The sequence below is a fragment of the Copadichromis virginalis genome, linkage group LG9, assembly GCF_057382275.1.
Source record: "Copadichromis virginalis isolate Kocher_CV1m ecotype Utaka linkage group LG9, C_Virginalis_male_GT1.1, whole genome shotgun sequence".
Taxonomy (NCBI): Eukaryota; Metazoa; Chordata; class Actinopteri; order Cichliformes; family Cichlidae; genus Copadichromis; species Copadichromis virginalis.
The window spans coordinates 28,248,281-28,266,143 of NC_140626.1; the positions used below are offsets into that span (position 1 = coordinate 28,248,281).

Here is a 17,863-nt window from a genome sequence, read left to right on the forward strand (position 1 = left end):
CTTTCAGTTGATATTTCAGCCATTAGTTATTATTTTAATCATTAGTTATTATTAATCTCTTGCAATCTTCTACAATGTGTCCACAATGTATCTGAGAGTTCTTCCTGTTAAAAGGGAGTTTTTCCTTTCTACTATTGCCATGTGCTTACTCACACGGGTTCTCTAATTGTTGGGTTATGGTATTTACCTTAAAATATAAAGCACCTTGAGGCGACCGTTGTTGTGATTTGGCACATTTCAATGGATGGATGATACACCATGCTGCCTAAATATAAACGCTGCTTCGGTCCTCTGATGATGGGCATGGAGAGCGTTACTGAACACATCGGTCTAAATAATCCCACAGGTGTTGAAGTGGGTTGAGGTATGGAGACTACGGCCATAATATATGATTCACATCATTTAAATACTCATACAAATCATTGACCCCTGGTGCTGGTGCTGTCATTTTTGAACGAAACTACTCCCAGGTTCAAAATTTTTCATCCAAAGATAAAAGCTGGTCACTCAGAAACAAACTGACTGACTGACTTTTGCCACCTTTCCATGTCTTTCTATTCTTGTTAAATGGACCCAGCCTTTGGAATTAAAATACTGCCACCCATGGAATAAACAGAATAATCACACACTCTCAGTGCAGTGAGCAAAGTGTGCCAGCAGATGGACAGCCAACAGGCCTTGCCTACAAAAGCATAGAAAGGTTACTCTTATTTTCACCTCTTGTGGCAAAAGGTGCCTTTTCTGCATAAATTGGGACATGATGCCAAAGTAAAGACAGTAATTTTTGTATACACATAGTTATACTGTTATACTTGCATCCACAAGTATCTAGGTCTTAGAGTTATAACCCTACTGATGCTGACTGCTTACTGCCTACTAATGCTTAGCGTGGTTCCTTGTTGTTGTTGCAGTCCTCCTGAGGAGAACATGTACTGTTCTTTGTTACTCATTAGTGCAACCTGCAGACAAGGCTGATTTTGAAAAGAAAAGTAGAAAGAAAATTGCTCTGCGGTATGTGAGTTATGAGAGAACCTTTGGGAAGTAAGGAAAGCTATACAGTATTGGAATGGACAGATGAGTTAGACTGAATAATGTTGATTTTTGTAGTGCAGTGTGAAGCCTTTGTAGTTAGCTGATCTGACAGGATCTCAATAGTGCAGGCGTGTCTGTTGGTATGCAAGTCTGCGTCTGTTTACGTGTGGCTATCAAGTGCATGTACCTTGAAAAGAGCCCTGAGGCGGTAAGGCAACATGAAAAAGTTTCACTCATCAAAGCTATCTTTGTCGACGTACCTTCTGGCTCTACTTCTCATTCCTTATCTGTAAACTTCATCTATTTTCTCTCCTCATATCCCCACCCCACAGATCACTCATCGATGCCTTTTTTTTTCTTAAATCTAAATGACCACATCATGCCCATCAGTGTTCGTCTGAATTCTTAACACACTTTAATGTTTAACTGTTAACCTGTTATAAAGGGAGAAAAATTTAAAAAAGGATTGTTTTTCTGTTTTCTTTTTTAAAGTACAGCCGCAGCACCTCGAAAGAACCACACTGGGATTGTGTACTATAGAGTTAGTAGTTCAGTCACATACTCAAGGCAAGACTGAACCTCGACACTGTCGATCTAGACACAACTAAGCTGCTTTCAATCAGCGCAGAGCACACTGTGTGCATGTATGCATGTGTGTGTGTGTGTGTGTGTGTGTAAGTGATGAGCAAGGAGTCTAGCGGATGCTCCAATCACTTTCCATGCCACTACGAAAGCATGTGTTATGTTAAAGTACTCCCAGCAGAGTGATGAGCAGCTACAGGAATGCGATTTGCTTAGAAAACGATTATCATTGGATGTTTCAGTTTAATTTTCTTGCTGTCTGAAATTTTTCGCTGCAGTGTGTGAAAGTAGGTGATGAGATCCCAGGATGGATGAGGTCATTGCTTCATGCAGGTGACAGACAGAGAGATCTAAGGGCTGTAGTAGTGTAGATTGAATGATTACAGGCTTGGGAGTATGGGACTGTGATTCATTGTAGTTCGCATTTAATTCCACTTAATGAAAGCAAGAATTAAAAGACTTCATGTTAGATGCATATTCTGTTTAACAGTGTTGAAACCGAACTTTTAAAATTTATATTAACATTTGACTGTTTCATTCTTTTCCTTTATGTCTATATCCTCTAAACATAACAATGACAGCATCCTGCAAAAACATCCTGCATTTGAACATATTCATATTTACATGTTCAAATGCAGAAATGAACCGGATAATCTCAACAATGTCTCCCTGCACGTAACATACATATTCTTTTTTAAATTGTTTTGCAAACTTTTGATGTGTTTATTTCATAACAATTATGCTAGTAATGATATGATGATCAATAGGAACTGTAAGCAAAACTGCTGCTATATTAATTATCACATGCTCTTACACAACCGCAGCTTGAAGCTTTGAGCCAAGCAATTTTTCACAGAGGATGGGAATCATTTTATAGCTAAGTTTAATGCTATGGTGCCTTCTGGCCACTAGAGGGGAGTGACATGTGAAGGGCTTACCCATTTAATAAGGGGTGTCAAATATAAGGACAATGGGCCACAATTGGACGTGCAAAGACTGTAATACAGCCCATTATACAGTTTTGGAAAACGCCAAGAAGAGCTTAAATGTTGAACTTTTACCTGTATTTTCATAGGTTTTACAGCTTTTCCTAATAATATTTCCCTGTGGCCATTTATACTAAAGTAAAGTAATAGATAAGCGTTTAAATGGAAGAAGAGTGCCTGTTTTTTCTTTATTGACTATAGAAATGTTTTTTTAATTGTTTTTGTTTTGCAAAGGCTCAAGAGGTTAAGAAAAAGCACATTTTTAGTGACTTAACAAAACTTTCTACTTGTAATTACAGGACAGTCTGGGCAATGAGCCAGCAGAACGTTTTCCATAATCTTGCACATTTATTCCTTACACTTCAAGTCATGCTGATGGATTTCTTTCAATTTCTATATAGCAAAAAACTGTAAGTTCTGTTAAAATTGCACTTCTTCTTCCTAAAAATAAACATGTAGTTCAACATCTTTACACTGACAGAAAGGGAAGTTTCACTTCAGATCAACATGAGCTGTATCTGATCCTTGATGGAAAATGAGTTTGACATCCATGATCTCGATTCACGGGGTTTCCTGTGCGTATAAGGAATATAAATATGCCCACAGTATGAAATGGTTAAGCCATTCAAGTGTCTGATATTATCAGTATATTACGTTAGTGTGCAGATACAGTATTCAAATTACACATTCTATAGGAAGCCATGCGGAAACTGTTGTTTAATTTTAGAATCCAAGACCATTTGTTTCTTTTTATTTCTCATTTCTTGTGACAATCCATTTCTTGGCAAACCCCGACCTGTCAGTGCAAATATGAATTTATTCCGATCTGGATGCAATCAATCTCTGGCTTTTACAAGTGGCTTCTATCCATTTAGAGCCCTCCTTAAACTCCAGCCTGCAGCCAAATGTGTGCATCTCAGCCCAGAATAAAGCCAGTAATAGTTTAGCTGAATTCTCACTCCATCCTTGACAGCTACTGACTAGGCTTGGCTGTATCGATCAGAGCTAAGCTGTTCAGTCGCACAAAACACACGAGCACATAAAACGCACACAACGGCAACATGGATAGAAGTAATTGATATGCACAAACACATGCACACGCACAAAATATCCCACACAAGCACATGCATTTAATTATCAGCATAGAGGAAAGAATTTGTGGAGTTGCAAACACACAACAATATGCGCTTACGCGAACACACACGCGCGCACAGATCGATGCGTTCTCTGTTGCTATACTTAGGCTGTCTACTGGAAGTAGATTAACAGTGGCAAAGGACAAGCAGTTTCATCACAGGTGAAAACAGCACAGGACACTGCACTCCTCTCTGACTTACTGCAAACCATTGAGCTAACACTTCCTGCGCTCGTGTAGTTCTGTACCCGTAACTGAGAATATGTGAGTGTTTTTAATTTGTATGGGACCCAAAAGTCCCTGTGCTGCACAGTAAGTTGAAATGTAATCCTTACTCTGAGTAAAAGACTAAAATAAGAGCTCAGATGAGCACGCGTGTTGATTCTGTACCTGGATGGTGATTCTCCTGTCGTGACGGGACATGTTAATACTATGTGGCTGTCCATTGGCCAAGTTACGCTGGTCCACATCTATGGTGAACGGCTCCCTCAGACCACCCAGGTTATATCGCACCTGCAGCGAACCTGGAGACGTACAGATACAGCAGTTTAAAATCTCAGACACTAGGTGGCGCAGTCAGTTTTTTAGGCCTTATATATCATCAAAGCAGTTTTCTGTCAGCTGCTGCTCCGTGGTTGGTCGTTGACTAAGGAGGATTTTTGGAGATTATACCAATGTGTGCTGCAAGGAAGACGTTTAAATGTTGTCTGCAATGGTGAGCAACAATTTAATGTGCGTGTGTGTGTGTGCTGCGTGTCAGCCTTACCATTCTGTCTTAACACCACGGCAAGATAGTCCTGCGTCTTGGAGCTCACGTACATCAGAACAGCTGGAGCACTGGATGTGCTGAAACTAAAGGCCACCTCCTCCTTTGTTAGATTCACCTCATGTGGCGTGAGCTGGTGCGTCAACACCTTGGTGTCTTTACTGGCTCCCGCAATGGCTTCAGGCAGGAAGTTGTACTTTACCAGCGTCCCTGCCTCAAAGAAACCTCCAACATCTGGGTGAGATGATGGAAGAAGGAACAAAATGTAGGACCAAAATTAAGCTCTCACTCAAATGCAATAAATGTTGCTTGCTTCAACTGTACTGTGTTGTAATGTGCGCTTAAAACACAAGCAAGCAAGAAACCAAGAAAGAAAGAAAGAAAGAGAATTTTCCATCAAAAACAAGCCACAGGGAGCCACTCACAAGCTCATAGATGCAAAGACACAACAGGGTAGACATATTATATAGCCAGAGGGGAATAAACACACACATAAATAAGGCTGTGTTCAGATGATGTAGTAAAGCGAGTGTTAAATTGCTGTAGTCCAGCATTTGAAACCAAACAATGCACTGTTTACCAGTACATTAACAAACCTAATGGCATATTTCAACCATACCAGGAGGCTTATTGATTCTCATAATCAAATATCGAGAAGACGAGACCTTATTTTTCTATAGTCTATTTCTGTTACACTCCTTGTTTGTGTTCGTGTGTACGTGTACTCATTCGCCATGTCTGCGAGTCAGTTAAAAAGGAGATAAAGGCATAATACGTGTGAAATTAAAGAGAATGGTTGCAGGGAAAGCAGAGAGAATAGGGTTGAGTGCGTATGTGTGTGTGTGTATGTGTGCAAATGCCACGCAATATGCCTCAACATGTTCTCCTTCCCTCTGCAGCCACGGTGAAATGTAAAATTACAGCCCTTATGGGTCCAGAATTTCAAGCGAACACATTTATGCATCTTTTTTAAAGCTTCACTTCACCCATCAGCTCCCACCAGACACAGTACAATAAATACTTCAAGCTACATTACTTTAATTTAATAGAACACTTATTACTTGAAAATGGGTAAGTTCTCTGAATAGTATTGCCACAGAAGCAAAATCTCAGCTCTATTCAGGTTACCTACCAATTTTATCCTTTATTTAGCTTATAATCATATAGTTCCAAGCCTCAGAAGTCTGGAGAGACCCATTTTAGCAATCTTTTTGTATTAACTGAACTTTATTGTTATGGGTAAGCTCAGATATTCCATATTAGAAAGTGCTATCCTCCCTAAACCTGTCAAACTACTTTTAAATTTGACAAAATTAACTTAAAAAATGATGTGTTTAGACAAATGTAAACCTAGCTTAAACATGGTTAGGAAGAATTACCATAGTAAATAAGAATTATTTATTTCTTTCATTTAAATATTCATAGAGCAGTCATTCCCAAAGTCAAGAAGACATATCCTATCTATTCCTATTTTCACTTTAATAAAAAAAAAACATTTCCTTGAAATTCTTTATTTGAAAAACATAAACAGCAATGTTGGCCAATGTGTGACCACCTGTGACTCGGGCACAAACTTCAATGTAAGAGCAGATTATTACCTGTTTGATCAACATTTTATATAAATGAATGAATTAAATGTAAATGCTTTTAAATAAACTTCAAACTGAATTTCTGTTATTACTCAAGCTCACCTGCAGTACCTTTGCAGCCCTCCAGGGGGCCCTAGCCAACCCTTTGGGAATCACCGACATAGAGTATTTTATAGTTAGCAGTTTATGCAACCACATTGGCAGAAATGCTCATTTACTCATTTCAAAGTATTTACTTACATCTTTTATACTGTCTATGATGACAAGGTGAGTTTTTCTTCTACTGTCAGTAACAAGTACTAACAATCATTGTAGTCTATTAAGTATAATGAACTGTGTGTGTGATGACACCTGTTAGCTCTATTTAGCGATGTGTTCATGTAGTATATAATATACACTAGAAACAAACTCATGTAAGTCATGGAGAGCATTTTCACGTTTAAAATACTCTCACAGTAAGTTTTTTCTCTTTCCTACTGGGGAAAGAAGGAAAGAAAGTACCCCAACTTGTTACCCAGAGCTTCAGTAGCAACACATAAAATTGTCTGGAACCTTAATGGGGTATGAGCAATGCTGCAGAGCTGGAGCTTTTCGTGTGTGTGTGTGTACTTCATGTCAGTATGAGAAGAAGTTTCGGATGTGGATTCTGAGCAGTGCAAATCTCAACAGGTACATGTGCAATTGCATTTTTGCAAGTTTTAGCGTGCGTGCGTGTGTTCATACGTATGTACATGTGCACACCAGCTCCACGCGAGACCCTCAAGGGCAAAAAAGCAAAAGAATGAGAGTGTATAATAACAATACTGCAGGGTCCCCTGAGCAGTGTGTAAATATGGATACAATGGAAATGCACTATGCAATTATGGCTGACTTCATGCATTTTTCACTAGCTGGGAGGATGGGGAGAGAGTGGTACATTAAAGAGAGGGAAAGAGAGAAATTTGGGAAAGGGCAGAAAACTGAGAAACCAGGAGAGGGGCAATTGAGAGAGGAGCGAGAAAATAAGTGTGGCAAAGTAAGAAACGGAGGAGGAATAAGTGGAATACATATTTATGGGGACAAGAGTAAAATAATTATAAAGGAGTGGCAGGAGAAAAGAAAAAACAGAGCATAAATGAGGGGGAAAAAGTAGCAAAGAGACAAAGAGGACAGTGAGTCCAAATGAAAGGAAAAAAAACTGTAGCAGAGTGAAGGAAAAGAGGGACACAAAGGAATGAAAGGAGGAAATAGATGATGAAGTCACATGTCATCAATGTTCCCTCTAAGCTGCGCGCGTGTGCAATTGTGCACTGCTGGCACGGTCTCTGCGCACAGAAAATCTGCGTTGCGCACAAAAAAATAAAAAATAAAATAAAAATCCAACCTGTATTGAAATTAAAATTAAAACTTTAACAATTCTGCTTTGCAGTGTTAGTAAGTGACTGGCTGCTCCCATATAGGATTAGAACGATGCCACCTTATCCCATAGTCCAGCCAATAACGCGATTCACATTCGTATATACGCAGCAAATCAACGTTGTTGACAGGCTATGACAGCTAGTGATGTGCGGATCGATCCTGAAATATCGATTCATTTATGTTCTAGAATCGATTCTCACATTAAAATATCGATATTTTAGTAATTTAGGGGAAATTTGTAGTTTATCATTAACAGGAACACAGTGGGAAGAACCTATTTCATTCGGTTAGTCTACATTGGAAGGAACTACTAAATTTACCAGAGAAACACACACACACACATGAAGAGAGGGAGAGTATGCATAGTATGCAAACGGCTACCAAACAGCCATCATAATTCGTCATACATTGAGAACAGGACAAATCAACAATTGACAATGACTAATTAATATTAAAATCTGTAACATAATGTATTGTTTGGAGTTTAGTCTGTTACTGTTACTATTTTTACCATTTCTCTTTGGAGCAACTGTAACCCACATAATTTCCTTCGGGATTAATAAAGTGTTCTGATTCTGATCGTTTCAGGATGACCTGCCATTATCCAATGACACATCTTCTTATCTGTATCTTTTGCTCGTTTCTCCTCCTCTTCTTTTCTATTTTTTCTAAACTGAGCACCTTATGGCTTTGAACTTTGCTTGTCCATCTTCCATTGGTTTTAATTTTGGACTGCAGTATGAACACAAATCCCCCAACTCGAGGATCGCCACAACATAACCTAATAGGGCTTTGGAGTTGACGTCACGCGCAATGCATTGTGGGAGCGCGGCACCCACAATGCAACGTGACCTACACCTTAGTTCACAGATTCACTTTGTCTAAGGTGTATTTCTGGGATTTCACACAACCCAGGATTCAAATCATGAATACATAATGGGCTTGGATTTACAACATTATGAATGAAAAAATTATGAATGAAATGTGCTCTATTTGGAGGCAGCAGGCCTCCCTCCCCTTTCCACGGGTTGTGTGTGAGACATTAAATCATCAAAATATAAAATTTTAATTTTAAATTGTTATTGATCCCTTTACTCCTAGTCCTAAAGTGTATATTTATTTTCTTACTCTTCTTATATTTATTGTTTGTTTACTTGCACTGCTGTAACTGGAGCCTCGTCGTCTCGTCTCTCTCAATAGTGTACTGCATGCAGCGGAGATGACAATAAAGTTTACTTTGACTTCAGCAGCGAGCAGGCGCCCTGAGGGCTCTCGCGCTCACTTTTCGCGTACAGAATTTCGGAAAAACATCGGTGCAAATTATAAGTCCCCCGCCGCCCCGCCCTCTCCTCCCTGTGCCGCAAGCAGCAGGCGCACCTTGCAAACGGAGGGCGCCCTTACTCCCAGGAAATGGGTGATAGAAAACCAATCGGTGCCCATGCCATTCCCAATATGCGCTGGCTGATGTCGGGCAGCATGAGTACGAGCAATTTATTTATTTATTTTTTGCTGATGCCCCACCACGATACCGCCCCGGGCAGCCGCCTGTGTCACCCGTATCAAAAACTGCTACTGCTCAGAGTAAATCATATCACAGAATATGACGAGCGTATGTTGAGGCGAACTGAAGACGAGGAGTGGACATGGACAGGTGCTGCTAGGGCGAGACAGACGTCTCTCACGGAGTCCTTTAGTGTGGCAGGCAGGCAAGGTGTTCAAATAGCGCACAACTTCAGTTTTTTTATTTCTATATGATGAATTCTGCATTATTAAGTGATAAGAACAACTAATCTGATGACCTGTAATCATTATGATGCTATCATTTGAGACACAATAAATAAAATACGTTTTTGTATAAAGTATCGGTATCAGATCAGATCGATACCACCCTGAATTTTACTTTCAGTGGTATCGCACATCACTAATGACAGCGTCCTTATGTGCCGGCACCGGTGTTTTAGCTAGCAAAGCGGTGTGGCTGATGTGGAGTGAAGCCACGTTAATGACAATGTGTACAACCATTGGAGATGTGAGCAGGACAGACGGAACAATTGTGTGGACTTTTTAAATTGTGTTGATAGGCCACGTAAAACCAGAGTTATGATAAAAATATATGCAATGTTTGGTTTTTTTGGTTTACTTTCATTGTTTATATTTACTGCAGGAAGAAACGGTAAAAACGCATTTTTATAAGGAAAAGGCTTGAAAGCGCTCTCCACCTGTGAGCAAAAACAAAACCAAAAAAACCCACCCTTTCCTATGTACCATGTCGACCAATCACAAAATTCAATGGCAACAGGTATCAGGCTGTTGTTCTCCTTTATCTCATAGTGGACAGAAATTATTTTTTTGTAGTGGCACAAATAATTTGTGTGGCATCAGATTCATCAGATTCGAGGAGTTACCTCCTTTGCACAGTATCACCTTAAAGCACTTGTTGCAGGCTGCTGAGTTTGCATCTTTTGCTGTGAAGTACAGCCAGAATTTGACCGCTTCGCCTTGGGCATTTTTAATCTGTAGCTCTGCTCTAAAAGAACGTACGTACCTGGGCCCGCCTACTACACTTGCAAAGGTAAAATGATTGGCTAGAATCCAAAGTGTGTGACATCTCAGGAAAAAAAAGCACCGAAATGTGCGTTGCTTTTCGGTCTGGTTACTACCGTTTATGTCAGAACCGGTGCCATCATGGCACCGGATACCGGTACCCATCCCTAAACTTGGATAGATTCAATGCTGGAGTGACCACAGTGCACACGTCTAAAGGACCGCTCAGGGAGTTTGTGTGTTCGCTCAGACACGTGAAAAAATTAGAGGGAACATTGCACAAAAACAAATAGACACAAGGGTGTGCTCTCTCCCTTTCTTTGCCTCTCTCTCGCTCGCTCTCTCTCTCTCTCACACACACACACACACACACACACACACACACACACACACACACACACACACACACACAGACAGTAATCTTTATTCTCTAAATCCTGAAATGCCTGATTGGTTATGACAGAATTCTGAGGAGGTCTTTTCATGTCTTACACTAGCATATCACCACACACTGTCACCCTCCTCCACACCACACACACGCACGCAAGCCCACACCAAGACACACATTCTGCCTTTCTGTCATCTTGTCACCCCCCTGCCAAGAACACAGGGGGGAAAACACCATTCGACTTTAGGAAACAAATTAATTCACGTGTCGGGGATCAACTTCCTGACTGGGAGCGAGCAGAAAGCCTCTGACAGCGCCGCTGCTCTTCTCCCGAGAGAATTTCATGAAAACTTGTTTTGGGAAATAGAACTTTAATAGTGTATCTAATGAATCCCGGTGAAACAAACACGATGCTTTAGCAATATGCAACAGCGCAGAAGCAGAGTTACAGTGTGACACTGCTTGTCTGTGATCTTCAAAGAAAACATCAGATCACTAGACACACCTCTTACTGAAGTCACTCACGCTTTGTTTCTGAGTTTGATCTCTCAGCTCTGCATTTGCACAGTATCAGCATTCAGCGAGAGCACTCTAGGGAGAATTGGTGGGTAAGCATAATATTACCCTCAATCGATGCCTTTTATCGCAAGCCCAAACACTTTCAAAAACAACAGCGCCAAACTGAATAGGAAGTGGGGCACGATCACAAAGCGCAGCGACAATCACGGTGGGTTGTCGGGGAATGAAGCTCATTGAAACACAACTACTCCAGCGGTAATCCTGGTGCTGTTTGACTCTGGCTTTGTGAATAAAAGAGAAAGCGCAAATGATAACATGATCTCAGAAATATGCCTGCAAAAGTTGTCGGAGAAAATGTTAGCCGAAGGATTATTGCTCAGTGTGTCATCCTTAATTTCCGAGCAGAAAAGCAGTCCTGCAAGGCCAGGAAATGGGAAAACAAAACCTGATGTAAAAGGGAAAAAAAACCCCTTCAAAACCCACAGAGGGAAAATTTCATTTGTTTTGCACTGAAAGTTTTGAGGACAAAGAAAAGCCAGATGTACATTGTCTTTAAATAGAGTCAAATTGCCTGTCTGAAAATGCCTCTTACCTCTGGTGCAGAACGGACCATCGTAGGCGGTGGCGGTGCAGTCACACAGGTAGCCGTTATACCTCTCCACACACTTTCCCCCATTCCGACAGTACATCCCAAAACTGTTACAGTGGCCTTGGCAACCGGGCTTGACCCCAGGTGTGACCTTCGCCCTTTCTTCCAGATCGAGAGTGATGCCATTCATTCGTAAGGCTCTGATACATCCCAGGAACCCCCGCTGTCCCCCTGCAGCACCTGAGGACCGGAAGAAGGAGCAGGAAGGAGGGAACGCAGAGGGGGGAAGGATATGTAGCGTCAGGAGAAAAGAAAACAAGGAGAAGGAAGGGAGGACAACTGGAAGTCAGGGTCGCAAAAGTCATTCTGAATGCAAGAGGCTCTATTTTAATCTGTTTTAGAAACATTAATATCCTAATGCCTGGAGGAAGCCACTGATGTCACACTAATTGTTCTGACTGTGACGCCGTTCTTGAAACAACCTTCAACTCGTTTGATTTCTTCAGTAATTGCAACAGCCTAATGAACACTGTCTCTTAATGAACCTCGCACTAGCATACACATGCAAATGGATGCGCGGATGCACGTAAACTACATGCTCGAGATGAACACACACGTTTTAAAAATGCCGCACAGTGCGCACCTGATTTGAATGAGTCAATGTAAGCATTACTGCTTAGCCTTGGGGTGTCGATAGCCATTCTTCTAAAGTGCTTCCATCGTCATTCTGGCCTTGCACGATTACAGTCTAACTACCCATTAACTTGGACAAAGTAGGGGTGTTAAATAGATTAATGTCGACCTAAATGACCACAGCAATAAACACACTCATAAATATACACCCACAGGTATAGATTCAAAAATACACAAACACACCCACCGAGCATAAATATTCTGTGTGGGTAAACACAAACGTAAGCACGCACACTTGCGCGCACTATCGGAGACGAGAACCGAGGGTCATTTTAGTTATTACTGTAAAACATCTCAAGGGCATCGTCTGGCTTAAGGAAGAGTGTCTATTCAGGAAGACATGTAAAGGAAATGTGAACACACATTCTAGCAGGCGGGGTCGTCCCTCAACAGCTGCACTCTCGCTTATGCAATTTTAGCTTGCCCACATAGGTACAATAGAGGCATAATAAGATTACTAATACATGTACTTTGATTTTCTCCAGCCGATACATTATTCACGTATTGGGATGCAGCTGAGCTTTTGCATGCTTTCTCCTATTTTCAGTCCCATGAAGAATTAGACTTTTAGTAGGCCCCTTAATTAATCTATTTTGTAGTACTGATTGGCTGGAGGTTTCTGCCACCTGTTTACCCAGGTCTGAATCAGTCTCTGATTAAATGGACAGCAGGCTCCGAAGCCTGCGGAGACCGGGGCAGGCACGTATACACACACACACGCACGCACAGTCAGGTGCATACGGTTTCTGTGCTACTCACAAACGCTGTGTAATAGAGCCTGACTGATTGTGACCGCAGTCAATATTGGCTTATCACAGTTACAATCATTTAAAAAAGTAAGTACAGGTCTAGATATCCTAGCAAATTTAGCCCAACCAGCATGTTTGATGTAAAAAAAGAAGTCACCAAAAACCTCTGAATTCAATCACAGGATCTGGAGGCAACTGAGTTAATGTCAAACTACAGATGTGACCTACATGGGTTGGTGTGCCAGGAAAAAAAAGCATGAGCAGCAACTATTTGCAACTGGCTTAGATAGGTCTTTTGCACTGATCTGTTCAGGACAAAGCAATCAATGACAGTGCTGTTTGGCCACATGTTTGGCACAGGATAAAGGCAGCTTTATTTGAAAAAAAACCTCCACACCAACTGTAAAGCATAGTGGAGGAACAGAGTAGTTTAGGGTTCCTTCACTGCCTCAGGGAGTGGGCAGCTTGCAGTCACTGATTCAGTAATGCAGTCTGCATTTTTCCAAAGTGTGCTTGAAGAAAATGTGATGCCATCTGTCCGTAAGTTAAATTGAACCAGATGTGAACCTCGCACCTGAATATTTATCCTACTCCCCCTAGCAAATACAAAAGGAGGAGATGCGGGGCTGTTCAATGAATAAGAAAAAAAAAAGTTAAATCAAAACCTGTGGGGGTAATTCAAAATAGGTGCTACATGCAAGAAAAACACCAATGCATGTTCTGCATTTTTATATGTACAGGCCCAAGTTTTACGTATATTAGTAAACACGAAGTTTCTCTGTATGTAATTATAGTTCTTTATAATTAATAGTCAATAGTATACATTTATAGAGCTTTGGTGATTAAGACAAAAATCAACTAGACTTGTCTCCTAAAACTGTATACTTTACTTTTTAAAATTTTCATTACATTTATTTTTAACGTTTTTGCAAACACCTGTGTATTCAGCATATCTTTAATCTTATGTATATGTACAACATACATATGTGCTTTCTAACCTTTTTCAGGAAATCATCATATACTCTAAAAAAAACGTGAAAAAGAAGTACACTGCATGATTCAGTAGCTTGTAGAACTACTTTTTTAGTAGAAATGACTTTACAGGTTTCATCAGAATTTTTGTCCACCTTTCTGTGCATGTTTGTTTCAGTTCATTGAGATTTGCAATGCGATTTGCCTAGACTTTGACTGGGCCACTACAGCATTATTTCTTTGCTTCACTTTGCCCTTCTGTTGTAGATTTGCTGCTGCGCTTGGGATTATAGTCCAGTTTCATGACCCGGTTTCAGCCAAGCTTAAGCTGTTGATCACCTCCCTCCACCACCGTGCTTGGCAGTTGGTATGAGGTGTTTGGGATGATATGCTTTAGTTTACACCAAATGGGCCGTATAGTGTGAGACCCTGCATCGTGACCTACGAACTTCTAACCCCTACGAGTCAATCGTGCAGTTTGAGCAGGAGCTGAATCGCGCGACTGAAAAAAATCGCACAGTGTGAGCCCGGCATAAGATAATAGCCAGGCATAAGAATGACACTCTAGTCTACTGGTTGAAGGTCTTGTGGATTATGCCCTCTCCAGCCCTCCTTAAGCAGACTTTGTCTGTTAGAGTTGAATCAGCTTCTTAATATTAAAAAAAAACAAAAAATGCCTCTATACCCTTTGTTGCAACCTAGTTTCAACATCTGGCTTCACTCGGTGTATACATGACTACCAGACTTTTCATTTTCTCAATATTAGCAGTAGGCTTACAAACAATCTGACACACAGTCTCAGCAGCACATGACTGCACAGAAATATTGTAATTAATACATATATGTCAAAACATAAGCAATTATTAAAGTGAAATGTATATATATGGCTCAATTCATTTATGGGAGTAACGTGTGTGCCCCAAGAGGATGTTACCTTGTAATGATGTCCTAATTAAGCAACATTTTGTTTTCATTAGAAGACACACACGCACACACAAACACACGCAGTAGCAGGCAAATTAGAAGGAAAGCCATATGTGACCGCTTAACCTTCACTGCATGTATGGATGTATCAGTGTGAATGCTGAATTACTAAGTAAAGACTTTGCATTGAATAAACTTGCAGTATGCACTTTAACACTGTACTGACAGTATTCGCCACATGTGGATTCTTCTGTGGAGGCATATTCAGATGAATTAAATTAAATAAGAATCGGCTGCAGATTTACTTCCATTAACATTTTAAAAGTGGTTAAGCCGAATGGCGGCATGTGCTTTTCTTTCTCTTTGCTGTTCGCAACGTTGGAGATATCTTTAACTACAGTATTTCGCACGCTCTGTGTTTATTAGAAGCACACTTCAGGATTCAATTTGTATTAGTTTCTGATGGGTGTTTTGATTCACTGGGTCTAAATGCCATTTCAAAAGCATTCCTAACCCACTGGCATTTCCAGAGGGGGATATTATGATAAAAAAAAAAAAAGCTCATATCAGCAGCCACATGCTTCATATCTATTGGGTTATAACACTGTTTTTTTAAAGCATCTCTCTAAAAGGTTGATAATAACTTCGCTTTTTATAAAAGGAAGTCATATATGAGTACTGACTTAAATTGCCACCTGCTGTAATTTAGAAGACTTGGGTGCTTATCATCAGTCTACCCCCCCCACCCCCACACCCCCCTACTCAAAAAAAACAAACAACAGGCAATCAAAGCATGAGCACTGATATTTTAGAAGACTAATACTCACTTAAAGTGAGGCTGCCATAAAATCTGAATCAACTAACAGAAGCAGAGACATTTCGCTGTACTCAGTAAATGTTACCTACTGTCTTGGCAGGTGAGCGAGGCTGGTTTCCCTGTGACAGGTGTCGCATGCATGCAGCGACGAGCAAGCAAGGACGATGTCGATTCACGACGGCAGAGACGGGGGTGGAGAGGGGGAAAGAAAAGAGCAGCGCACAAAAGAAAGACAAAACAATCAAGTCATGAGCAAAAACATGCAAAACCATAAAAATCAATGTGATAGTGAGCATTAATCAAGACGGAATTCAAAAAAGAGCAGATGGTGGCCACGAAATGAATACATTGCGGTGCCATTTATAGTTATGAACACGTATTTGGAGAGCTAAAAGTTAACAATGTGAAGTAAATGACAGCATGCTGATGGTATAACATTTACGCTCAAGGCCATTATAGCAAATGAGCCACTGTGCAGTAAACACTAAAGCAATCAAATGCTTGATGAGGAGCATATTGATTGAGAAAGAGTAAAGGAGATGATAGAGAGACAAACACACGAACACGGTAAACCTCCATGTTGTAGATGTGGAGGACTCACTTTCTTTTTTGTGCCTTTACAGTCAATTTTCTAGCTCAGCGCCTTTGAACAGTTGCATCAGTAATAGTCATTGACAGCCGTGCAGTGGCGGAGATTCTTCCGTAATATGAAGGAATCAAGAGTCGAGACAAAATCTTGTTGCCTGCAGGGCTCTTCCCACTCTTTCCAAATCTCTTGATCAAACACAAAGAAGATCTCTATCTTTTCTGGATGTCGGAGGCCAAATCTAAACTACTTCCCTTGAGTGTAGAGGGGGGTCACTTCCTGTGTATAACACTTTAACTTCTCAAAGAAATCCTCAAATCAGGATTAAGCGGGGATTAGAGATCAGATATAGGAAGGTGATGTCACCTCTGCTGGTGTTGTTACATGCAGTCCATCCATTGCTCTCTCTCTCTCACTTCTTCTCTCTCTCTCTGTTACAGTATTTTTATTCCTTGAGATCTGGTGACACGCGCACAGGCCTAAGCTAAAAGGCCAGAATACAGACATGCAAATTGGCCTTAGATATATCTGAAAGCCATAATGTTCCCGGTTTCATAGCCACGAGTCACACAAAGACCCTTTTTGCCCCTTCCCGTTTCTCTAAAAGAAAGTACAAATACACTGAGAGGCAAATTGGGACATGATAAGGTGAGGATATTTCAGCAGCGCTCAAATCAGCAAAAGTGATGAGACGATGAAATTATATTATAGACGGGGATCAGGAGGTTTGAGGCTATCACATTGGGAGGCCTGATTGGAATTTGCAACAATCTCCTTTGGGCTGAACTTTTTTTTCCAATGAGATAGTAGGAAGTGTGTGATCCGCCTCAGCACTTTTCCCTCTATCCGCAAAATCCCTAAAACTATTTTAGCCTTGGAGTTTGGTCTATAGCGTATTGACTGCTCAGCACAAAAGACGAAATGAGACAGAGAAGTGAAAGCGCAGTGAGAAAACTGGACAAATCTTCCATTTGAAATCCTGATGAGCTCGAGAAGCACTGCGCTGGAGAGATAGATGGTTGACCTTTTACCCAATAGCTATGCACAGCTTCTGTGATAATAAAGGCTTTGTCTATCTGATAACTGATCCATAATTAAAGGATGCAGGGACAGAGAAAATCCAATAGCTGATCCCCTCTATGCAACAGTATCTTAATGCAAAGACATTTACAGTATTAACATATTAAATAAATGAGCTCTGTGAGTAACATGGCCTCACACCCAATCATGTTTAAATTTATTAAAAGTCTGTTCGCTCACATGGATGAGTTTCCAAGGATGCGTGCCTATCATTAAGTGTAAAACCTGCGTGTGTGTGTGTGTGTGTGTGTTTGGATTAACTTAATTAGCAGTGGCTGGCTTAAGAGAAAACGCTGTGATTTCCAGTAAAGCTGGTACATCTTTAACTTGTGAGACAATCAGACGTTCTCATGGAGGTTGTCAGCATTTGAGGGCAACAGCATTATTTAAAAAAAAGCAACAAAACAGACAGTACAGAAAGTTTTTTAATTAACAGTTGAATCCAATTACATTTATGTGGATGATGTGTGCTGGAGTGTTTGGTTTCCGCACTTAAGAGCTCATAATTGTTGCG

General features: G+C 40.6%; 1 protein-coding gene across 2 annotated transcripts in view; it reads right to left on the reverse strand.

Annotated features, from left to right (window-relative positions):
* Positions 1–17,863, reverse strand: part of cntnap2a (contactin associated protein 2a) — a 403,255-nt gene that overhangs the window by 21,582 nt on the left and 363,810 nt on the right. Inside the window, exons 20-23 of one of the 2 annotated variants that reach the window (XM_085468614.1) lie at positions 15,773–15,802; positions 11,532–11,768; positions 4,502–4,735; positions 4,126–4,259 (exon numbers count right to left, since the gene is read on the reverse strand). In XM_085468614.1, the coding sequence (XP_085324740.1) occupies positions 4,126–4,259; positions 4,502–4,735; positions 11,532–11,768; positions 15,773–15,802 (635 nt within the window). The remainder of the gene's footprint in view (positions 1–4,125; positions 4,260–4,501; positions 4,736–11,531; positions 11,769–15,772; positions 15,803–17,863) is intronic. The other variant, XM_085468615.1, reaches the window with a different exon arrangement.